General features: G+C 36.8%; 1 protein-coding gene across 1 annotated transcript in view; it reads left to right on the top strand.

Annotated features, from left to right (window-relative positions):
- Positions 1-26,465, top strand: part of Rh4 (Rhodopsin 4) — a 67,770-nt gene extending 41,305 nt beyond the window's left edge. Inside the window, exons 4-5 of the mRNA XM_073986075.1 lie at positions 25,148-25,305; positions 25,697-26,465. Of these exons, the coding sequence (XP_073842176.1) occupies positions 25,148-25,305; positions 25,697-26,092 (554 nt within the window). The 3' untranslated portion in view covers positions 26,093-26,465. The remainder of the gene's footprint in view (positions 1-25,147; positions 25,306-25,696) is intronic.
- The last annotated feature ends 541 nt before the right edge of the window (positions 26,466-27,006 follow it).

Below are 27,006 nucleotides of genomic sequence, written 5' to 3'. Positions count from 1 at the left end.
TTCCATTTCATTTACAGTACGTTTACATATAACTGCATTAAGTTAATTCAGTAGGTCAATTCAATTGCGTAAAGTCCCAATTTACATTATACTATGTTTACATTTACGAAATCCACGCGATTTCAACTGTCAATTGCATTGCTCAAACGTCAAATGAAATCCAATCGATTTCGGATGAGTTTTCATTTTACGTATACACAAAGAAATTGAGAGACGAAATCGAGTGGATTTTGTAAATGTAAACATAGTCTTAGGCGAATTTACTTGCGGCAAGTCACAGCTTGTAGATGAGACACGTAAGGGAATGGAAATGGAAAAAATTGCTCGTACCGGCAATTCTCAGGCAATTCATTTTATATTTTTCGTATTTGACATTATTTTCATTTCCAGCAAAAAGTTTGCATCCGCGAATTCAGTTGAATCACTACAAGTGTACGGTACATTTGCCGTTGGAGTACATCTTTTCCTATGAATTCACTTATGAATTTTACAAGAGAGCGCGCAGCTAGGGGATAACAATCTTGAAGCGATGCGGGGGCTAGACGTCACAATCTTCTCATTTAACTTCTTGTAGTGTTGAACTGGGAGGCTGTGATCGACCAAAGGTTATCCACTCTCTGTCACGCTCCAGCTCAGTGCACTGGAATTCAAAGTGTATCTCAGGATTGAGTGACACATATTTGGTAGTGATCTCCTACCAAAGTAATTGTGAGATCCCCTAACACCGGGGTGTTAAGCGACCTCGTGCCCATCGGTGTTCTCATGGTTTGCAGTTAGGGTACCAACTGTATTTGAACGGAGCCTCGCGTGATACCTGGGCACCTCAGCGAGTAGCTAGCGCCCTAGTCATGGTAAAGGAGGGCTATGCCATGACCTGTCCTCAAATCCCCCATTAAACGTTCCCCTTATGAATGACAACAAAATTATAAAATCCACAACAACCCAAACCAACTTCCCCTCGATATCGACCCCAGCTATGACCACGGACAATGCCGCACCAAGTGCGACTCTAGAACTTTATGAATCCCTGGGTGGGGACGTGACCCCGACGACCTTTACGATGGACCAAGTCAGTCAAAACATTTTAAATCAAAGCAGGGATTTGCTTGATCTTCTAGAGCAGAGAGAGACTTGCAGACTGAGTCAGGAGAGCCCCCCCCCCCCCCCCTTGGAACTGGGAAGACGACTCCCTCATGTCGGACGAAGAGATGGACGTCACGGTGATCCCATCTCGGACATCCCAGGAGGCGCCGTCCTCGATCCAAGGAGGGGTCTCGAACCTTACCACAGCAGGTCCAACTCCTCTAGGGGATGCTTCATCGGTCGGTACCGATAAGCCTACTCTTCCGAGGCAGGACGCCATGGAGGAAGAAGCCGTGTTGGAGGAAGTGATCCCCTCTACCACGACCTCGACCAACAAGAGCGATAAGACCAAGGAGAAGAAGGATCGGCATGAGTACAAAAGAGCCGCAAAATATTGCAACAAATTTGTTGGCAAGAACGCTACTGACGTAAGTCAGGACGAATTCCGGTTAATCGGGGTGAGGCTTCGAGTTATGAGGAGACTTGAGCGTAGGTACCCTCATATGGAGAAGATCCCCGTTCTGGTTGACCAGATTCCAACTCCTGGAACGGCTGAACCCTCCAGCTCAACGGCTGTCAAGGGTGCAGTCGCTCTGGGAAACTTACCCAAACCGGGAGTATCAGGCTGCTCGGACTCCTTGCGGACACCAGTGGTGACCGCGGCGGAGACGAGCAGAAGGATGCCCCCGGCCCCGGAAACATCAAGACGGCTGCTGCCCCCGAAGGTATCACCCGTCTTGTCGTCGGAGCAGAAAATGGGACAGTCAGGGACGAAGCAGATGCACAAGGCGACTCCGAAAGCATCTGCCTCATCGGTGACTGCCCCCACATCTGCCGGGGTAAACAGAAGCAGTGACCTCTTGAGAACCTCGACGATGCAGAGGCCGGGTAAACAGGCAACTGAGGCGTCGAAGGATCCCAAGAAGCCCTGCTCCTTAAGAGATGGAGGAGTGAGGAGCGCCGGTGACGCGAAAGGTCGGATGGCTGGTGTGATGGACGGTCCCTCAACCTCTAGGCAGGCCAGTGGTAGACCAAAGACCTCTCCGCAGCAGTCATGCGTAAAGCGGGTCAGGTCTTCGGAGGACCCACAACCAACAGCCAAGAGGTTGCTGGACCGACATCAGAGCATCCATCCTCCCACATTCGCTAAGATGGCCGCTCAGCAGACGGCAACTGGGGTTGAACAGGAGAAGACCTGTAAAGGTAGCTCCAGCTCGGCACCCCAGCAGTCATCTGCCGGGGGGACATCGAAACTAGCAAGGATCCCGAAAAAGTTGGCCTCAGTGGATCTTCAAGTAGCAATCATTGATAAGGCCGATCCTGAAGGTAGGATCAGTGAGGATCAATGGGTGCTGGTTGAACGTCTACTGAGGAAGGCTATAATCTCTGACGAGGCAGCTAGGATGCACTCCTAGGATGCACTCCATTTTCGATCCAAATCACGGCTTAAGATGCAGTGCTTTGGATTGAATTTATATGCGTTCTTCGGATTGCATTTTAAATCAGTCTAATACTATGTTTACATTTACGAAATCCACTCGATTTCATCTGTCAATTCCTTTGTGTATACGTCAAATGAAAACTCATCTGAAATCGATTGGATTTCATTTGACGTTTGAGCAATGGAATTGACAGTTGAAATCGAGTGGATTTCGTAAATGTAAACATAGTATAATGTAAATTGGGACAAATCTCTAATAAATTTCCACAAAGGAGGATGATGTAAACATGACGTTATTGCACGTTTGCATTGCTTTCGATTACTAGGTCTTATGCCAGACTATGAAAATTTCCATTAGCAAATTATTTGTTATTCTCTTTTAAATTTTCATTGACGTCCACACACATATGGTCTGTTCCACTACTGCAAGAATCTACTAATTTTTACTATTTTTTCCGATAACATAAAGGAAAAAATGTTATCGTAGTAAAAAATAGTAGCTTCTTGCAGGTTCTGGAACAGAGCAATATATGAAATCATATGAAAATTTTGATATTTTCATTGCTTTGCATTGGTTTAAGAGTTACGATTTTAAACACAAAGAATAATTTCAGATTACAGAATCTTGTGTAAAATCATGAAATTACTGTAGTTAGGAACTCGATCTAAGAACGCCTAATTTCATAATTTTTTTTTTCAAGGAAATCACTCTAGTGTGATCCGGGACAATAGTCCGTTGAGTGTCGTTTTACGCGTCATAAACAACAACGTGTATAGAGAAAGTGGCCAAAAATATTTAGAGTGTAAAAATCAAGCCAATGCGCCGGTTACAGCTTTGTGCTGCTGCGAAGAGCGTTTTAAGAAACCACGAGCGTGGCATTCTCCCCCTTGCCCCTCTGGAAGGAGTATACGGTAAGAATTTTGTTATGCTCTTAATACAAAATGACATGAATAAAGATCCCGATTATCTTATGATGCTTGGGGAAACAAAACAATCTCCAAAACAACATAATAGTACGGTTACACTAGAGTTTTTGCCGGGTTGACCCACTTCATGAGGATTTATTTGACATTTGCGCTATGGAATTGACATTTGAAACCCAAACCCACTGGGTTAATCCTGTTAAGTGTAACCGGGGTATAAAATCCAACCAATTTAGCGGATTAAAAAAATCAATATTTTTGTCTGAAAATTGCTAGCGTTCTTCCGCCAACGCAAGACTAATTTGGAAGAAGATTTCTTCATCTTGCTACTGATGCCAATTATGTTAATGTACGTGGCCAGATAATGGGTACTTTACACGATATGTTTTTTACATATGAGTTGTCACTTCTCCCATACAAAATGTATATACAAAGTGACAACTCATACGTAAAAAACATATCGTGTAAAGTACGCATAACAGAGTTATACGCTAATATATCCATAGAAACCCTATTCTAAGGCAGCTTTAGTCAGCGACCCACCATTTATAGTCTGGCACTAGATGGCAGCTGATTTTAATACTGAATAAGCTTAAACCCATGACCTACTTTAGAAACTTATTCCCGAGGTGGGCACTGGTGGGCATCATAACTAAAACCTAAGGTCAAATTTAAGCCTAACCTATGGATTTGACAGTTGAAATCGAGTGGATTTCGTAAATGTAAAACAAGCATATGATTGAATTGGCATTACAAAATACACTAAGAAAATATGCAGCTAACTAGAATTCCACAAAACGCTAAAACACTATTTTTTAATGAAAATTAAGCTATTATCTCCTCCTTCAAAACCGACTATGTATAATATTTTGTTATAGGTATTATACTATGTTTACATTTACGAAATCTACTCGATTTCAACTGTCAATTCCATTGCTCAAACGTCAAATGAAATCCAATCGATTTCAGATGAGTTTTCATTTGACGTATACGCAAAGGAATTGACAGCTGAAATCGAGTGGATTTCGTAAATGTAAACATAGTATTAGTTTCGCGATATTGTTAATATATTTACTTGCACTTAAAATATAGCTTGCATTTACAACAAAAAATATTAGTCAAATGTTCCGACTTTTGAAGCTATTCTTAAGAAGATCGAGTTCGAATGAAACAAAAACTAATATATTTTTAAAAAGGTCCATGTTATAGCTGACTGTTTTGCCAGATGTTATACCCAAATTTTGACATTAATTTTTTTATTTCTGGCCAATTGGTTGATCCACTGTGCGATGCTAATGGGCCAAATACATACGGTCCGTTGGGTGACGCGTTGCGCTTTGAAAACTGCAACCACATGAAAAATGTGGAAGTGATGCCAAGTTTGATCTTGAAGTTTTCATGTGGTTGTTGTAACGCAACGCTCAACGCGCCGTATGTGCAGCTGTTGTTTTCCGTATGTGTGGTTGTTTTCAACGCGCAACGCGTCCAACAACGGATCGTATGTATTTGGCCCATTATGTTAGCTTTGTTCAAGAACTAAAAAGTTTTTACAACTTTTCCCGTACACAAAAAAGTTGTAAAATGTTCACTTCTCTTTAAACAAAAATGGCGCTGAATGACGCTCTCTTTAAGTGCAGTACACATTATGTGTGTTCGTTTACTCAAAATTTGTACAAATTGTTACTGGAGGTTGTTCGTTTACTCTACAGTACAATGCAAAAGACCTTAGCCGATTACAAGAAGTTACTGGACTTGTGAAAATTTGTACAAATTGTTGAGTAAACGAACACACCTATTGTCAGTTTTGAATGTCGATATTTCGAAATTATCGATCGACGGATACGCAAGTCGATTTTCGAGTAATCGATTCCTCGATTCTTTGATTTGAAGAATCTAAAAATCGGAATCGAGTTTTGACTTCATAGAGAATCGAAAGATCGATGTTCTATTATGATTCTTCGATTCTTGCAGTGGAAATCGAAAGATCAATTCTGTTTTGACTTTTTGATGTACCACGAAAATGAAATATACAGACTTCATTGGTAAGAGCAAGACAACAATATTATTGGCCCGTTCCCGTACTTTATAAAGTGGTAAAAGTCGTAAAAGTTGTAAAAGACGTAAACGATTTTCATATAAATTTTGTGTACGGGAACGCAAAATGTGTAAAAGTGGTAAAAATTGTAAAAACTTTTTAGTTCTGGAACAGAGCTTATATTATTTGTTGTACTGATGAACAAAGTTAATCTAACGGTACAGCAGTGTTAAACGCGAAGCATTGTACACTAAAACGTTCACTTTTTCAACTAAGGAGTCATCACGATCGAACGATTCTTTTATCCCAGTGAGTTCTAAGTAAGAATCAAAGGATCGAAAGATCTTTTTTGATTCCTACGTAAGAATCGAAAAATCTATTTTTGAGTTCTAAGTAAAGGGGAGTACACACTAACAGTCAAAACTGACAGTCAACGTACTTTTAGGACAATTTTCCGGCAAATAACAACTTTTATTTAGCTAAAAACGTTTGAAATACAATATTTACGGTATTATTTAGAGATTACAAAAGAAATTTTTCATTTAGGCTTTGATATTCAAGAAAAAGACCTCGATGACTGTCAGTTTTGCTTGTCAATGTGTACTATACTTAAGAATCAAAAGATCGAAAGATCCACTCTCGAATTCCAAGTAAGAATCAAAAGATCGATTTATGCTTGGTAATACGTAAAAAAATAGTAACATGGTTGTCGGCGTCTGATTGGCTGATACGCCGACTTTGACATTTGTTCCATTTTTCGACGTATTTTCCATTTTCGTTCCCGAACTACAGTCGGACCTCGATTATCCGTGATGATCGGGACCGGAGGCATTACGGATAATCGATTTTCCAGGATAATGGAGGCAAAGTTTTTATGCAGTTTTTGGACATATTTTTAAGTAAAAAATGTATAGAATTTTATAATAAAAATAAAGTCTGCAATTTTTATTATATTTGTTAATGTAATTCACAAAATGTTAGAATGATACATAATATCATCATCAGATTCATCTGAATTGACTTTGTCCCACGCTTTTTGTGATACAATTAATACAAAAATTGTGTAATGTGGGAGAATTTCCAATTTTCTTTTGCCTAATCTTTATTTGCTTAATCAAATTAATTGGAAAGCGTGCTTTTACTCCCCGACAATGAAGATTATAAGGAAAAATATAGGAAATAGAAAAAAGACCAACATTTCTTTTCTATCCCGGATAATGGAGGTTCCCGGATAATCGATTCACGGATAATCGAGGTTCAACTGTATTTCAAAAAACTTTTGTGTGAGAAAACGTTTGTTACAGTTCTCTCTTTTACGAGTTTTATAGTGCGGTTACACTACAGTTTTTTGCCGGGTTAACCCACTTTAAGACGATTTATTTGACGTTTGCGCTATGGAATTGACATTTTAAATCCAAACCCACTGGGTTATTCCGGTTAATTGTAACCGGGGTATTACTATTAAAAAGTACGGGAAAGAAGCTGTTGTGTGTGTTAGAGTTGGGCAATCTTGTTCACTGAGCGGTTCTATCTTTCTCGTTCCTTTTATCCATGGCAGAACTACCAGGTAGTGGTATCACACCAGCTGATTGAATATGAAAAGTCAAATCCCTTTATAAAAAAATTATATTTGTTGTAATTTCCCCAACAACATAAAGAAAGTTTTAAACAACATATTCAAAATTTTAAGATGCCACTACCTGGGTAATTGTGCCATGCTTTCATCAAAAGGAACTAGTTCCTTAATATCGTTCTTTGTTCGTTCCTTCGCTCATTTGACATTTAACTCAAATATTGTTGTTTAAATCGCTGATTTCACCAATGATATTTTGCCGTTCTTTTAGTGTTATATACTTCTTATTTTATAGAATTTATGCGCTTTATTAAAGAGTAGTAACCAGGCCTACAGAAGGTCGGACATTCAGAGTTCTGTTAACAACTTTTGACAACAAACATAATAGATTGTTCATTATTGTGATTTGATTTCCTTTGTATTTTATGTCACAATAATGCATGATGAAATTATAAGGTGGCGTAAAACGGCCAGGTGATTGGTTTCAATCAGCGTGACCGTTGTGCCACTAAAGTATCAATTTTGACACTTTTTTTCGACGTTGATACTTCTGTGACACTTTTTTATTTTGATACCAAATGTGCCACTTTTTCATACCTTGTGCCACTATTTTTTAAATTCAATATTAGGGCGAAACCTATAGCTCTGCGTGTTGCGTGTGCGTTCAAAAATACAAAAACAAAATACATGTATTTGTTGTTGTTTTCAATTTGAAATACGTGTATTTTGTTTTTGTATTTTTGAACGCACACGCAACACGCAGAGCTATAGGTTTCGCCCTAATGTAATATAGACACTCTACTAAAATCACTAAGAGGTAGTTTACACTATCTATCAATGTCATATGACACGAAATAAAAACATTCCATATCTACCCACGGAGGCAATGTGGACACGTAATTTTATTATATTTTTGTTAGGGTGGACGCACAGAATAAATGGCGTAAGGAAAATCTCAAATATTCCACATATTAGTGAAGATTTAACGATGGAAAATTTCATGTCATATGACATTTACATATAGTGTAAACTACCCGTAAGAGCAGTAGAAAAATCTTCCAACTACACGATATCGAATTAGGGAGTTGAAGTAACATGCGGCACGTTTTCCTATTAGGTTGTTTTTAGGAGATATTTGCATCTGTAGGAATGAACGAAAATGTTCGGTAATGGTAGTCAAACAGTTTGATCCGCATAACGGCTACACTCAAGACCCCTTTTTCTTATAAAGTGAAGATATTTGCAGAGTTTTTTGAGACTTTCTACGGATAATGTATTTAGGACATTTATATCGTATTTTTATAGTCCATTTTTGTTATCCCTTACTTTAAGACTAGTAAGGAATGATGATTTGTTATTACATCTTCCATCTAAAATTTAAAAATGGTAAAAGTAGCAAAAGTTTTGAAGTACTCTCATATGAATTGTATGGTATCTGAAATAAGGGAACGCTTTTCGGGTAAAAAAATTGTAAAACTTCAAGATTCTTGCACGTTAAGGAACAGAGCAAATAATATTATGTGGAAATTTGGCAATATCAAGCCAAAAAAACCAGTACTCAAATCTGTTGTGGAATTCTGTAACACATTTTTCGAGTTACCGACAAAAATCAGTAAAATTAAAATGTTTATAATTTCGGTAATTAAAGAAATTTTTGGATAAGCTAACAACCAAAATAAAGTTGTCACTAATTCCTACCGATAACAACAGGAACACGAAGTTCCTTTTAAGTTATCCGACAATTAATCTTAAATCAAACTTGTAAGAATAAAAAACCTGTTATCTGTCCGATAAGTCTACTTATATGTACACGATTGTTTCTCTTATGCTTTTATGTTGTTTTCAGATTTTAATAATAAAAATGTGTGATACTTTTTGTGCCACTTTTTCGAAAGACGTGTGCCACTTTTTTTCAGAAATGATACTTTTTGTGACACTTTTTGAAAATTTCCAGCGGTCACGCTGGTTTCAATCTGTCAAATATTTCGTTATTGTGAATAAATTGTATGAAAACGTAAACAAACATTTTGACATATTGAAGAATTTTCGGCCAAAATTGAGTTGTTGTTGTGCTACTTACGTGACCTGTTAAATAGATCTTGCAATAATGCATTTGACAGCAAAATCTTTCACATAAGAACATGAACGAAAACAAAATATGTATGTGAACGGAAGACAAAAAGAAATCGATGATTTCCATTCATATGGCTATATCACACCATATGCTTTTCTTATGGCTATATCACACCATATGATTTTTCACATGTATGACATCAGCTGGGGCTCAATTCTGTTTCTATGAAAAAGTAAAATGAAAACTTTTGTAAAGGAAAAAAACTGTCAAATGAAAAATATTATAAAGGAAATATTTGTCATTGCAAATGTACATAGAACAAGAATCCAGCCCCTGGAGCTCGATTCTGTTTCTATGAAAATGTGAAATGAAAACTTTTATAAAGGAGAAAACTGTCAAATAAAAAAAAATTGTAAAGAAAATATTTTTCATTTAAATTTTCATAGAACAAGAATCCAGCCCCTGGTCTGTAAGTGACAACATACATGTGAAAAAACATATGGTGTGATATAGCCATAAGACTATCTGCTTAGTATGTTATGTATCTGTTTTCGAGATCTGTAAGTAATACTCGTGTAATACATAAACAAATTGGATGAATCAAACTGAGATGGCAACACATGTGTATGTACTGTTTTGTTTGGCAAAGCTGTTGTTTACAGTTTTGGGTTATGTCATACCAAAAAACATAACCAGTAGTGCAGTAGTCCTTAACGACAGAATTAACGACAAATGTCGGTAGTTAACGACATTTTTCGGTAAGTGCTATTCTGTATACCAATTTTAACGATTTTTGTCGGTAAATTTTGTCGTTAATTACCGAAAGTTATTGTTAAGTTTACAACCAAAAAAAAAGTAGTCGTTAAGTCTTAACGACAGTAAATTATTACAATATTTCGCTGATTTCTTTTAACAACGGCGTTTTATATGAACATATGTTATGTTAATAAGGAGGGTACACAAGGTAAATTCCGCCTTATTGAGAAAAATCTTCTTAATGCATTTACATAAGTATTAACGGTGAGAATAACATGGGCCAGCTTCGCCACTGTTGTGCTTTCGACAGCGCCGATTTTATTGAAACTGCATAAAGATCATCAAAGAGAACTTGTAGATCTTCGATTAACTCATAACTTTCCTTTAGACCAGCTTTATGTAGCATCAATTAAATCGGCGCTGGCGAAGGCGCAACAGTGGCGAAGCTGCCCCATGCTACCCTACGTATGAAGACTACGCTAACCTTTGTTTTACTTATTAAAGAGGAAAAACGTTAGCTAATGCTTCAAAAGAACTCAAGTGTGGTACTGCTATGTAAGACCAATACCAATGTCCTCAACACACTCTTTCTAGGAGGCTTTCGTTTGCTTTAATTTAGCATTGAGACCAACACGTGAATAGTATTTCTATAACCTACTTTGTTCTGTGATAATCTTATAGATTTAAACTCAGCATCACTAACAATCAGAATGCTAAAAATTGCGTATAAGCTTGGATTTTCGAACTTTTCATACTCTCCGCTATGAGAAATTTCATTTAATGTGGGCGTGAATTGAATATGTGAATATATAAACTCCAGCGTACGTAAAAATACTTTAAATAACATTTCCAATCGTTTCGTTTCGTATTTTCCATAGGTACAAAACGAAACATAACCCACGCTGGCGGAGTTCGCTGTTTAGTTTCGTTTTGTTTACATTCGCGAGTTCGAACAAAACGATTAGCGAAAAGTATCAACTCCACAAGAGCAGATAAAAAACTAAATAGTACTAAACACATGTGAATAAATCAACAAGTAAAAAAGTATTAAGTTCGGCCGGGCCGAACTTCTCATACCCTCCACCATAAAATAATCAATCCTGTCCCCAACTTTAGGTGAGTACGTTAAAATGTTAGATAATGTACATAAAATGCTTCATTCGGGAGGCCCTTTTTTATGGTGCCTATATCTAACTGTTGACAATTTTTGGTGGGCTAGAAATTGGGAGGTACTGTTATATAGGGGTTATAATAAAACATGGGCCTATGTTGACAGTTTTTGATGGGAGCGTTTAATGTCAAATAACTACTAATTCGGTTAAAAAATTTAGCTAGTATCCTCAAAATATCGAAAATCGGTACATAACGTGGGAACTTCAAATGTCATTAACAGCTAGTTCGGAGGTATCTGGGCTATACGAAAATATGAACTTAAATGAACAATTTTTGTTGCAGAATTTTTTTTGACTTACATTTTAAGTAAAATCCTCAAAGTACCGAAAATAGGGAAGTATCGTTATATTGGGGCTATGTTGAAAATTGTTGATGCTGATGTGTGGTGACCACTACAACCTTCAAATGTCAAATTACAGTTAGTTCTGTTAAAAATTGTAGCTAAAATTGCCAAATTACTGAAAATTGGTAGGTACCGTTACATGGGACCTATATCCGAACATGGACCTATGTTGAAAATTTTTGATGGAGAGGTGTTCTGACCACTAAGAACTTCAAATGTCAAATTAATGCTTGTTCGGTTTAATATTGTAGCTAAAATCATCAAATTACTGAAAATTGGGAGGTACCGTTATATGGGGGCTTTCTTGACAATTTTTGGTGGAGAGGTGTGGTGACCACTAAGAATTTCAAATGTCAAATGTTCAAATTACAGATAATTCGGTTAAAACTTGTTGGTAAAATTCTCAAAATACCTGAAATCGGGCGGTAACGTTATATGGGGGCTATTCCAAAACATGGACCTATGTCCACTAGTTATATAAGTTTATTGACATTTAAGAACCCTAAATATCAATTGATAGCTAAATCGGTCTGAAAATGTAGATAAAAACGTCAAAATGCCGTAAATCGGGGGTACCGTTATATAGGGGCTATACCAAAACTTGGACCTAGGTCCACAACTTTTGTTATATAAGTTTAGTTACACTTAAGAACCCTAAATGTCAAATTATAGCCATATCGGTCTGAAAATGTAGGTAAAAACGTCAAAATACCGTAAATCGAGGGTACCGTTATATGGGGGCTATACCAAAACGTGCACCTATGTCCACAAGTTTTGTCACATAAGTTTATTGACATTTAAGAACTTCAAATGTCAAATTATAGCTAAATCGGTCTGAAAATGTAGCTAAACCCGTCAAAATACCGTAAATCGGGGGGGTACCGTTATATGGGGGCTATACCAATACGTGGGCCTATGTCCACAACTTTTGTTATATAAGTTTATTGATTTTTAAGAACCCCAAATGTCAAATTATAGCTACATCGGTCTGAAAATGTAGCTAAAAACGTCAAAATACCGCAAATCGGGGGTGCCGTTATATGGGGGCTATACCAAAACGTGGACCTATGTCCACAACTTCTAATTTATAAGTTTATTAACACTTAAGAACCCTAAATGTCAAATTATAGCTACATCGGTCTGAAAATGTAGCTAAAAACGTCAAAATACCGTATATCGGGGGGTACCGTTATATGGGGGCTATACCAAAACATGGACCTATGTCCACAACTTTTGTTATATAAGTTTATTGATACTTAAGAACCCTAAATTTCAAATTATAGCTAAATCGGTCTAAAAATGTAGCTAAAAACGTCAAAATACCGTAAATCGGGGGGTACCGTTATATGGGGGCTATACCAAAACGTGGACCGATATAGCCCTTCATCGAACTTGACCTGCCTGCAAACAAAAGACGCATTTTCCCAAAATTTCAGCGCCCTATCTCTATTTTTGTGGATGCTAGAGTGATTACCACAGACGGACGGACGGACGGACGGACGGACGTGCTCAGATCGACTTAGAATTTTACCCTGATCAAGAATATATATACTTTATAGGGTCGCAAATGAGTATTTCAATGCGTTACAAACGGAAAAACAAACTTAACACGTTCGCGGACGTGAATGCTATAGCATTCCGATGCAAAATGACGTGAATGCTATAGCATTCACATTGTCAGCCAATTTTTGTCCATTTACTTGTATACAATCTTAAGTTTTGGTGATTAATATACATAATACGATTTATTTCAACAAGGTACACTCTGTAATAAATAAAAAATAATAATAAGAATCAATAATTATTAAATAAAAACAAAAAACTAATTTCGAAAATAATTGGGTGTCATTTTTTTCACCTCTCTGAATTTGCTTGCGTCCGCGAACGTGTTAATATACCCTCCATACTATGGTGGAGGGTATAAAAACGTTTGGTGGTTGATAAAATATTTACTGTGGCATGTTGATGTTGGTTTAGAGGGTAGTTATGCAATCACATGGGCGTGTGCCTGTGTGTGTCATTGACCATAACGCACGGCAAACGTTTGCCAAAAAATCTTTTTGTTTCGGTGGTGAATGAAACAACTGGCAAAGCATAGCCGAAGTACATTTGAGCAATCGTACGGATTTCATCTTTTTACATTGAAAAGTTTGTGTTTTTGTTTTGTTTGTGAGAATGAATGAATGAATGATTCAGAGAAGCTGAAAAGTTTGTGGCGTTGTGTGATTGGTACGGGAATCGTTTTGTTTTACGAAACGATTGGAAATGTTATTTAAAGTATTTTTACGTACGCTGCTATAACTTAACCGTTTGTTACCGGATTTTTAAAAATTATGGCTTGTCCGAAGGACGTGATTTTCACATTTTAAATAAAGAATAATCTGTAAAAGTCCGTTGTTGAAAAAAGAAGTTATGTCCGTTTTAAGTTGAAAATCTAAGAAACCCCGTTTTTCACTACATTTACCGTTATAAAATCAAAAAACGAAGTGACCCAAAGAAACTAAAGGTATTTTCGTCTTTCATGGACTCCCATAAAACTGAATATATGCATCAGAACCCCTGCAAAAAAATGTGTCAACTTTTGTAGCACATTGTAATCAACCGATTTAGCTAAAAATTTAAATATAACGTTTTCTACGAGTAAACTATCTCCTTACTAAAAATTATGTGTGTTCGTTTACTCAAAATTTGTACAAATTGTTACTGGTTGTTGTTCGTTTACTCTACTGTACAATGCAAAAGACCTTAGTCGATTACAAGAAGTTACAGGACTTGTACAAATTTGTACAAATTATTGAGTAAACGAACACACCTATTGTATATATAGATCCACGTTTTGATGTAGCCCCCATATAAGGCTACCGCCCGATTTCAGGTATTTTAGAGTTTTTAAATACATTTTCGGAAGGACGTTGCTACAATTTTGCATTTAGGGTTCCTAGTGGTCAAAAAACTTGCACACACAATATTGTGGGCATAAATCCACTTTATGATAGAACTCTCATATAACGGTACCCCTGATTTTTGGTATTTTGGAGTTCAAAGATGCATTTTCCGACCGAATTATATATTCTTTAACCCACTTAGCGCCGTGAATTTTTTTGCGAGAAAACTTAAAATTGTTTATGGAAATTATAATTTTGAGACATTTTAAGCATTTTTTAATAAATAACTTTTTTCTCTAAAACGTTTAGATTTCCTGTAATCGGGCTTTCTTTTGAAAGTGCCAAAAACTTTGGAGGGTAATATAGGTGTATCCTTATATGCCAATCCCTTGGTTTTTGATTGAGAAAATACTCTTACTATATTCCTAACAATTCCCTTACTTTATATGATTCTAACATTTATGATTAAATTTTTATCGCGTATTTAAATTTTTCATCAAAAATAGAAAATTACAAAAAAGTCGATTTTTTTGAATAGCTTGGGTTTTAGGCCAATTGCATGGAAATGCATAGGTCAAATGAAGCCTTGTAAGCGTGAAATGTCAGATAACAGACAATACTATAAAAAATGCAAAAAACCCCACAAAAATATTCAAAAAAAAAACAGAGTTTTACGTCAATTTTTGCAACCATTTTTCATGGCGTTTAAACGACCAGTGGCTTTATCTGGGTTAATATTTGCAAATATAATTTTCCAGTAGTGGGATTCTGTAACTCATTTTTGCTGTTATCGATAATTGTCGATAAAATTAAAATGTTTATAATTTCTATAATTAACGAAATTTTTAGGTAAGTTAACGATGAATAAAAAGTAGTCGCTAGCCTCTACCGACACAAACAGTGAGGCCAACTTTTCTTTATGTTTTTAGCCATAATTTGCGATTTAATTTTACCGATTTTTGTCGGTAACAGCAAAAATGAGTTACAGAATCCCACTACAGGATATTTTTCTAAGAACCCCAAAAAACATCCAATGTAACTGGCGTAAGTGTGGAATTAATAACGAGATTTCGAGTTATTTTGGGATGTTTGCTGTCTGGTAAATCAATACATTCAGACAAATTTGATAAATACGCAAAAGAAACGTGTTAAGTTTACTTAGAAAATTATAGTTGGTATAATATGCCAGCCACTGTCCATGGTAGAACAAATACAAGGTAAAGTTAATACTACAACAAATACAACTCAACAACAACCACATTGAAATTTGTTTTTGTTTGTAAACCTTAGTGTCAACGTAAATGTAAACAAAACAAGGAAATGTCTATAAATTATTGGAATTTAAAAAACAAATAATTTTTCACATTTGATTGAAAATTTTGGAAAACATGAATGAAAACTCGTTAAATTTTCAATTTGAATGTTTCCATATCATTCCACTAAATGCATAATTTATCGCAGAAAGTAGAATACTTGCAAAAATGTTTCGGGTCGCTGGTAATTCATTGAAAAAAGAGAAGCTGTTTCAATCATTTGCTTTTGAAAACAAAAAAGCACATGTTTATTAGGGCTTTATTCTTTTCAAGTTTAACAAAATACCACACATATTAACAAATATTGTACCGCCTCTATAAGCGGTGTGTTAGTGTGCGGCATGTCGTTCGGACCTGGAGCAGGTTACATGTCAATGATATGAAGCCGTCTTTATGGGAAATAGTTTTTTTTTCTGATGAATAAATTTGTTTTTCAAAAATATATATCCCTTATATACATCGAACATAGAAATAAATACATAAAATGTCGTATGGAATTTGACACTAACACTACAACCCAGTTCAGTCAGCTGGGTATTGCTGCTACCTTTTCTTGTTCTACCATGGCCACTGTCCATAAGGTATTATTTCATGGAAAATCTATAATAGAATCATGCATACTTCCTATTGAGCAACTATCGGAGGAGACACAAGAGTCGCGACATAAGGATACACGGAAATACCGCCAGAACTTTACGCGCAAGATTTCTAGAAAGGCCACAAACGAAGACTTGGTCCATCGACTTTTGATATCGTCTGACCCGTTTATTTGTAGTTTAAGGAAAAACTCAAAAATTAAAAACATGAATTTTACCATTTTTGCGCTAAATATTCATTCATAATTTGTTCCGTTTTTGTTATAGTTTACATTAGGGTGGAAGGTAAAAAACCTTAATGAGCCCTTTGCGTTTCAGATTCCTGGGATTGAACTGAGCAAAAAAGTCCTCTGGACCATATATCTACCGTGAAAATCTAGCCTCCCGATTTTAACTTTAAGTTTTTTATTGACGTTTTTGGATATTTTGGCATATAACAGCCAAACCCTTGAGATTTTCGATCCAACACAAAGACAAAAATTGTAGACAAGGCAGTAGTTGAAAACTCTCTGATACATTGCAGAAGCATTGGAACGCTCCTTCAGGCAGTTTTGGCCTTAAGAATCTGCAAACTTTTCGGAAAATGTCGATAAATGACATTGTGCTACAAAATTTGACCAGAAAATTATTCAAGCCTTCTGATGCAAAATTCCATCGTGTTGTATCCCAACACCCATGGAGAACGAAAATGCCTTTACTTCGTTTGGGTCACTTCGTTTTATTTTTTTATAACAGTAAAAGTAGTGAACATCTGAGTTTCTTATATTTTCAAATTTAAACGGGCATATCTTATTTTTTCCACAACGGATTTCTTTTGATCCTTCTTCCTTTTAAAGGGGTGAATAATATCTTTTGAATAAGCTATTATTGTTTTAAATCATTTAACAAATGGCTAAATTATTGTGGTTTATGTCTGAAAACCCCCACAAAAAAACTATAACTGAATTTCTCACAATTTTCAAAATAAATATTGAACAAAACATAACAACATTATATTTTTGAAAATTATAAGAAATTCAGTTATAGGTTTTTTTGTGGGGGTTGTCAGACTTAAACCAGTATAACTTAGCCATTTATAAACCAATTTAAACAAATAATAACATATTCTAAAGATATTATTCACCCCTTTAAAAGGAAGAAGTATCACTAGAAATCCGTTGTGAACAAGTAAAAAAGTATCAGTCGGCTTTGCCGACAGAGATATACCCTCAGCCTGTGTATATTGAAACAATTTTTTTCCAAAAAACGCATGTATTTAGGGAGTTTTAAAAATTTTGGGCGTTTGAACTGACAAAAATGTTGATTAGGATTTAATATCATAAGTTTTGCGGAGGAGATACTAAAAAGAATGGATCTCCAGCCACTACATATGGTACCATAGGGGTTTTTTAGAACTTCAGGGATGTTTGCTCAAGAAGTATGAACTTGCCCCTGAAACAACTTTTACCATCGCAATTGAGGCAGCAATGCAAGTTGCTTCAACAAAAATCAAAGTGATTCGAAAGCAGGTCTTAAAGTGAACATGTATTCGAAATTATGAGTGGGAGGTAACGGATGGAGTGGACAAATATAGTCCATATTTGAACCTGATCTATATCTGGTAGATATATTAGGATGTGTAAAGTATGGACCAATTCGGCCACTCTCTTCAAGAGTTATCGTACGCACAATTTTTCCGAACATTTTTGAACTTTTGTGGGGGAGGTACCTGAAGGAGTGGACCGATATGGCTTATCTTCGAACTTAAACTATGTTTGGACAAAATATTACTAAGGCCAAACTTTGGACCGAATCGGCAGACCTGTTCGCGAGTTATTTTGCCCTCCAACCTCCTCACACGGTGTCATAGGGGTTTTTTGCAACTTTCAGGCTATTTTCTCAGGAAGTATGGACTTGCCCCTGATGAAACTTATACCGTCGTATGGAGGGCAGTGAATACAAGTTGCTAAAGCAAAAATCAAAGCGATTCGAGAGATGTTCCTAAACTGAACTTCTCCAAAATTTTGTGTGGGAGGTACCCGACGGAGTGGACCGATTGAGTCCATATTAAAACCCGATCTAAGTCTGGTACACGCTCCACGATGGGCAAAGTATGGACCAAATCGGTTACACCCTTCAAGAGATATCGTGCGTACAAATTTTCCGAACATTTTCGAACTTTTGTGGGGGAGGTACCGGAAGGAGTGGACCGATATAGCTCATCTTCGAACTTAAACTAAGTTTGGACAAAATATTACGAAAGCCAAAATTTGAACCGAATCGGTTCATCCCTTCGAGAGTTATCGTGCGCTCCAGCCAGCCAGACAGACGGACGGACGGACATTGCTCAATCGACTCCAAATTGTCTGAAACACATTTCGTCCAAACATACTTGGGGTCTAAAACCATTATTTCGATGAGGCACATTTTGCCCGTATGAAAGTGTATATACCCTTCATAGCCTAAAGGCTGAGGGTATAAAAAAGAAGATATGTCCGTTTAAATTTGAAAATGTAAGAAACCCAGATTTTCACTACTTTTACCGTTATAAAAAAATAAAACGAAGTTACCCCAACGAACTAAAGGCATTGTCGTTGTCCATGGATCCCAACACGATATAATTTTGCATCAGAACACTTGAATATTTTTCTGGTCAACTTTTGTAGCACAGTGTCATTTATCGACATTTTTCGAAAAGTTTGCACTTTCTCAAGGCCAAAACTGCCTGAAGGAGTGTTCCAATGCATTCGCGATGTTCTTAATTACTGTCTTGGCTACAATTTTTGTATTTGTGTTGGATCGAAAATCTCAATGGATTGGCTGTTATATGCCAAAATATCCAAAAAACGTCAATAAAAAACATAAAGTCAAAATCGGGAGGCTCGATTTTCACGGTAGATATATGGTCCAGTGGACTTTTTTGCTCAGTTCAATGCCAGGAATCAGAAACGCGAAGGGCTCATTAAGGTTTTCAAATCGCCCCGGCCTAATGAAGAACTTAGACTAAGTTTGGAAAAAATATTACAAATACCAAATTTTGAACCCGATCGGTTGCGTCGTTCAAAAGTTATCGTGCAAACCAGCCAGACAGACAGACGGACGGACATTGCTTAATCGACTCCAAATTGTCTGAAACACATTTCGTCCAAACATACTTGGGGTCTAAAACCATTATTTTGATGAGGCACATTTTGCCCGTATGAAAGTGTACATACCCTTGTTAGCATAAATTCTGAGGGTATAAAAATCATGAAATTTGGCGTTCGGGAAACTCGATGTAGAGACGCATAATTTCATAAAACTTGTTCAATGAAATACCTCTGGTGTGGACCGGAACATACTAGAGTAATATAATGAAGTTTCTGTGGTGGGGAACTCGATCTAAAAATCCCTAAAAGTTTCAATGAAACCTTTGTTCCTTTACTTTTTTAATGGTAAATGTGGTAAAAGAGAAAACTGTCAAAATTGCTCTCTCATGACCAGAAAAGTAAAGTAACGGAAAAATTGTAGATTTGTAGTGGGATTCTCTAACCCATTTTTTGGTTATCGACAAAAATCGTTAAAATTAAAATGCGTATAATTTCCGTAATTAACGATATTATTCGGTAATTTAACGACCAATAAACAGTAGTCGCAAAGTTCTACCGATAGCAACAGTGATGTCAACTTTTATTTGAATTTTTTCATTATAATTTTGCTTTTTAATTTGGTCGGTTTTTATTAATTTTTTCTTCATTGCCAAATAAACGTCAAACAAATGTCGAAAAATCAGTTATACTATTTTTACCCGAAGAAATTTGTCTGGTAGCCTGTGGTAGAAGTTTTACCATTTTTTGGGTTTAAGGAACGCTTTGCAGGTTAAAAATGGTGACCTCAGGCAATGTTTTGGATTTTTTTGCTCTGCATGCTAGCCGCATGTTTCGGAAGCAAAAATTAATGCTTTCTAGCCGCGCGCTTTCTTCAAAATTTCTCAGTGAATTCATAAAAAAAGATGTAGTGCAGCCGCACTTAACTAGTGATTAAACTGCATCCATGGATGCAAACCTTTTTGCTGTGTACTTTATTAATATTGTTACGGAATTAGGTTTAACTAATATCCGTGTAGACGTTGTTTTATTCCCCGATACGATTTGTACAAAATAAAACAGGGTTCGTTTTAGATTACGTTTCTACAATGCTTTATTTACTTTATTACACTTATTCGGAACCGACTTTAATTACTAGCACACAGCTTGTATCTAGTTAGCACGCAGCACTTCTTTTACCGATCTGTTCAGTTCAACGCTTAAAACACAACTCACTCGTCATTGCCAGTTCCCCTGTATTTATACCCCAAAATCTCCCTGTTCTAGAGTCCTCTAGAACACATATGGCAACACCTCGAATCTGTGCAGCGAACACACAGACGCACATTCGCACTAAGCGAACAACCATACTCACATACATACATGGGGGGAATACAATTGGACGACAAGCACAGTAATGACGTAACTACAAAAACAAACAGATGCAAGAAATAACGAAGTAACAAACTAAACAATAATTACATGATTGTGGCGAAACAAAACAGAAGCACATAAATGAAAGGTAAATAACTAGAATAATGAAGAGATTTCTACATGGTAGTTGTTGTTGTTGCTTAAATAAAGTAACTGCGTAATAAAACTTTACGTTACAATTCAAATTTTTAAATTAACGGAAATTAAACTAAACTAACTTAAACCTATCAGTTACATTCGTAACATTGCCTCCCGCTTAAGCCTGTTCGTCCCGAATAGGCACAGTTCCCTCTCGGTGGTATGGGCATTGGTAACACTGCCTCCCGCTTAAGCCTGCTCCTCTTGACTAGACGCAGTTCTCGTTCCGTAGTGGTGGCAACTGATTTAGATGTACCCTCTACTGCGTCAGCTTTGGACTTTCGCTCTTTTCTCTCCAGGTATCGTGACGTTATATCTTCTTTCTCGGTCACCCTCCTAAGTGCCACCTGATCGTCATCGGACTTGTCCTTCCTTGTTGTACGGCCGCTTTTCGATGGACCTTTCCTCGACGTACATCTTCGCTTTCTCGTCCTCGTTGCTGGATTTTTCCGCTTTCCTACTGGCCAATTGTCGGCGGCTTCCACCTTCAGCGTACGGACATCGACAGCTATCTCGCCGGATTCTGCCTTTGGGCGATGTTTGCTTTTCTCGTTGTAGCCCACACTTATCGGTATTTCTACATTGGACCATGTCATCACACGGTGCTTTATGTCCCGATTGATATCGAAGGCAATCATGAAGTCTACACCAAGTATAACTTCGTCCGCAATATCGGCCACTATAAAATCGAAATTTACGGATTTTCTACCCATGCTCAGTCTTTGGTAGGCCTTTCCATGCACCGTTGTAGTCTCGCCTGTGGCCGTCCGCAATTTGACTCCATTTAACGGCAATACCTTCCCTTTTACCAAATCCGGTTTAATAATGGACTTTGTTGCACCGGTGTCCAATGTCAAGGTACGCAATACACCATTGATAAAGCCTTTAACCGTTAAGTTGTGGTTCTTCTGCTGGACTATGGCTATAGAAATTGTGGGACCATCGTTTTCATCCTCTGCCAGCGGCGCCTCGTGATTAGCAGAACTTGCTGTATCTGATTCACCTGATGTCTCTCTTTGCAGATTCTTGGCCACCGGTTGGTCGTTGCTTTTTGAAGGCGGTGAGGTGGATCTGGGCCTTGCTTGTCTCACTCTGCATTCTCGGGCCAAGTGTCCAGTTTTCCGACAGTTATAGCACGTCTTTTTCGTTCTGCCAGCACCTCGTTTCACACGCATTAGTGCATCTTTCAGCAGGTCGACAACGGTCTGGGAATTGTTGTCCTGGATTTCCAGCCTCCGCACGTTGTAAGCTTTTGGTTTCACCATCATCCTCGCGGTTTCTTGGGCCAGGGCAAATGACACGGTTTCTGCAAATGTTCCTATCGGTGCCGCATACGTCGCAAATTTTACCTCTGGATCACGAATACCACTAGCAAATGTCTCAATCTTTATGCGGTCCACCAATGGATGTGTCTCTCCTGGATATGCCAACTGCGCCAACCGCTCTATATCAGCCGCAAAGTCTTGTAAGGTCTCATTTGGCTTCTGGGCTCTTCCCCTAAGTTCCATTCGGTAGATCTCTTGCTTGTGTTCACTACCGTACTTACGTTCGAGAGCAGCCATTACATCCCCATAGTTATTCCTAGAAGCGGCGGGAATACTCTGTAATACGTCAGCAGCATCACCCTTCAATGCCATAAGGAGTGATACCGCCTTGTCGTTGTCGTTCCAAGAATCTCTAGCAGCCAATGTCTCGAACTGTAATTTGAACACATTTAAAGAGGTAGAGCCGTCGAACACTGGAGGCTTAATTTTTAACGTGTTATGAATAGCTCTCACTGGACCGCCTTTAATTTCCAGTTCCGACATTTTCTTTTCTATGCCTAGAATCTTCTCATCTTGAGCCAGAAATTTCTCGTCAACAGACAAAATCTTTTTATCCAACTCTTTAATTTGTACCTCCACGTTTTCTACTCTCTTTTCAATCACCATCGTGATGTTCTCGAGTTTCTCGTTAATTGTTCTAGAATTTACCTCTAATTTCTCTTCCATGCCCTTAGCGATTTTTCTAGAGTTCTCTTCTAACTGTTCCTCTAATTTTTTGGAATATTCTTCACTCTTTCTGGAATTTTCTTCCAGTTTAGCATCTAATTTCTCCATCATTTTACTGGAATTTTCTTCAACCATTCTGCAATTTTCTGCTTTCATTTCCATCATAAGTTTGGAGGTTTCTTCGCTCATTCGACAGTTTTCTGCTTTCATTTCCATCATAAGTCTGGAAGTTTCTTCATTCTTCCTAGACATCTCTTCTAACATCTTACAGTTGTCAGATTTCATTTCCGCCATAAGTCTTTTTGAATTTTCTTCATTTTTCTGGTTCATTTCCAGCATCATCATAGCCAGCATTGATTTCAAATCGTCACCCCTGGCAGCTACCGACGAAACTTCCTCAACGCTGGATTCGTCCTTTGCCGATAACTCGACTTCCTCCTTACCGTCGAACTCATATTCATCGATGTTCATTCCACGGCGCTCGAACTCTTCCAACAAGCGTTTTTGTAGTTCGGCCTTGTTGCCAGTAGAACACAACTCCAACTTACTTAGCTCCTTCTTCAAGTCTTCCACTCGTAGATCCTTAAACTTCATTGTAGGATGATCGTAATCTCACTTCCTGACACCAATTGTTACGGAATTAGGTTTAACTAATGTCCGTGTAGACGTTGTTTTATTCCCCGATACGATTTGTACCAAATAAAACAGGATTCGTTTTAGATTACGTTTCTACAATGCTTTATTTACTTTATTACACTTATTCGGAACCGACTTTAATTACTAGCACACAGCTTGTATCTAGTTAGCACGCAGCACTTCTTTTACCGATCTGTTCAGTTCAACGCTTAAAACACAACTCACTCGTCATTGCCAGTTCCCCTGTATTTATACCCCAAAATCTCCCTGTTCTAGAGTCCTCTAGAACACATATGGCAACACCTCGAATCTGTGCAGCGAACACACAGACGCACATTCGCACTAAGCGAACAACCATACTCACATACATACATGGGGGGAATACAATTGGACGACAAGCACAGTAATGACGTAACTACAACAACAAACAGATGCAAGAAATAACGAAGTAACAAACTAAACAATAATTACATGATTGTGGCGAAACAAAACAGAAGCAAAGGTAAATAACTACAATAATGAAGAGATTTGTACATGGTAGTTGGTTTTGTTGTTGTTGCTTAAATAAAGTAATGCCAAGTTTACACTTGCGCTCTAAAATCCACTGGATTTCACGAAATCCTGAAATACATCCCGGTGTTTACACTTATTTTTTTGTTGATTTCAAACATATCACAATGATCAAGGTAGATGCACATGCGCAGCTGATCGAACATGAATTTTCAAAACAAGTTGTTGTAAATTGAATTTGTCATCAAAAATATACGACAATATAGAACTTTACAACTTTATTTCGAAAATTATCTATATATCGTATTAATTGTGTATAGTAAAAACAAATGAAAAAATAAAAAATGATTTTATCGTTGAGACATCATAATAAATTTTGATAGATAAAAGTTGTGCTCAGAACCTGCATAATGTTAGTACTTGCAGTAGTTTCCTCGTTTAGTGCTAAAAATGCGTTCCCGTACTCCGAAATTTAGCAAGACTTGCACTTCTCTTTAAACAAAAATAGCTCCGAATAACACCTTCTTCTCCTATTTTCTGCCATACAATTTTGGCCTAGTAGAAACTAGCAGCAAGTATTTTCATTGGCATCTAATACGATAGCTGACACGTTGATTTTGACATTTATGCAGGAGTTTCTGCAATTTCCGTCATTTTCCGTTCCCTTATTTTTTAAGAAATTTGTTTTGGGAATCAATTTTTGACAATTCGCTCTTTTTTCTAACATTACCATTAAAAAAGTACGAGAACACAATGAAAAATAGCATTGTAACAAAGTAATTTAATTTTTTTTTCACATTGTTTACAAATTTTGATACTAAAATTTTTTGTTGCATCAATTGACCATCTACCTTGTTTATTGTGATACGTGAAAAGTGTTGCAACTTTTGGTACTTTTTCAGGCAATAACAGGGTTGTATATCATGTGTACTGCGATTTCGATGTTGATTTCGCTGAAATCACGAAATGAGATGATTTCATTTTTGTATGCGAAATCATGATAATTTTTGCTTGATTCCGCGCGAAATCACGAAACGCCTTCGAAATCACGAAAAGACGCCGAATGTAAACCAAACATAACTGCGTAATAAAACTTTACGTTACAAATTTTAAATTAACGGAAATTAAACTAAACTAACTTAAACCTATCAGTTACATTCATAACAATATGTATTTATGTTTTCTTCGAAATTTTCAGAGGGATACTTAACATCGTGCACTTTTGATTATCTAACTGATAACTTCGATACTCGTCTCTTCGTTGGAACGATATTCTTCTTTAGTTTTTGTTGTCCCACAGCATTGATTATATATTACTATAGTCAAATAGTGGGACACGTATTCAGCCACGAAAAGGTATAATAAATATGTATGTACATCGCTCATTTCCTGAAAGAGTGTCCTAACTAAAAATAATCGATTTTAGAGACAATGCAATTTAAGTTATCCATTGATTTTACTTCCCCAAAAGTTATAATACAAACATGGCTCAATAAGCAATTTTGGAGTATGAAAAATAGATGCCCTGTTCAAGAAGGTACAAGAATCTAATCTACTATTTTTTTTTTTTAAATTTTACAATTGTTTACTTTATAAATTTGCCAAAATAGTAGATTCTTGCATTGAAAAAAGCAAAAAATTATTAAGTCAAAAAATGTTTTAGTTTGGATATTCTTTAGAAAAGATCGAATTCTATTTGATGCTTTTTTGTTGTATTTATAAAATAATTTATATTTTTCCAATACAGGCCTTGAGGGAGCAAGCAAAAAAGATGAACGTTGAGTCATTACGTTCTAACGTAGACAAGAGCAAAGACACAGCGGAAATACGTATTGCAAAGGCAGCAATCACAATATGCTTCCTTTTCTTTGTATCCTGGACTCCTTATGGGGTGATGTCTCTAATTGGAGCATTTGGCGATAAGAGTTTATTAACACCTGGAGTAACAATGATACCGGCATGTACTTGCAAAATGGTAGCTTGTATAGATCCGTTTGTATATGCCATTAGCCATCCGAAATATAGGTTAGAGTTACAGAAACGATGTCCTTGGTTGGCGATAAATGAAAAGGCGCCGGAAAGTGCTAGTACTAGTTCGACAACAACACAGGAACAAGCGCCACAGCAAACGACCTCAGCATAATATGCTTGAAACATACCCGTACACAAAGACTTGTAAAACTTTTAAATTTATAAAACAAATCTGGTAAAAACGACAACAATTTGGATTCCTGCTGCTTCTGGAACAGCGCATATAATTTAAGAATTAAACAGATTAAACAGGACTACAACATGGCTATGAATACGGATTACGATTATTTACTTAATACTTTTGGCTGACAGACCATGCTATTCTCTATGGCTATTTCTCACTAACTCGTAAATATAGAAACCTGGTGACGACGATGAATTAATCACTTCGGTACATAAGTTATGTACAATGTGCAAAACATGATTTTTTTATTTTGTAGTATTTTTATTTCAATAAAAATTAAATTAGCATTTACAGCAAAGAATAATCATAAAGCAATTTATTTTATACACTCCACCATACAGGGACGTACGCAGGATTTCATTTTGAGGGGGTGGGGGGGGGGGGTGTTCAACTTGACCAAAATTCATGAAAGTTAAAAATGTTGTGTAGCGTAATATAAAGCTATTTTAAAGGTTTTTTAGTTGATTTTATATGCAATATTGACACAAAATATATAAATTCAATAGAGAGAGTTCACAACATCTTACATACAATTTTGAAATTTGGAACAAAGTATAATATTGTTACGGAATTAGATTTAACTAATCTCTGTGTAGACGTTGTTTTATTCCCCAGTACGATTTGTACCAAATAAAACAGGGTTCGTTTTAGATTTGTACCAAACAAAACAGGGTTCGTTTTAGATTACGTTTCTACAATGCTTTATTTACTTTATTACACTTATTCGGAACCGACTTTAATTACTAAGCATACATCTTGTCTCTAGTTAGCACGCAGCACTTCTTTAACCGATCTGTTCAGTTCAACGCTTAAAACACAACTAACTCGTCATTGCGGCTTCC

Source organism: Musca autumnalis, unplaced genomic scaffold (assembly GCF_047663935.1).
Source record: "Musca autumnalis isolate F117 unplaced genomic scaffold, ASM4766393v1 scaffold_4, whole genome shotgun sequence".
Taxonomy (NCBI): domain Eukaryota; kingdom Metazoa; phylum Arthropoda; class Insecta; order Diptera; family Muscidae; genus Musca; species Musca autumnalis.
This window is presented reverse-complemented; position numbering and strand designations above follow the sequence as displayed.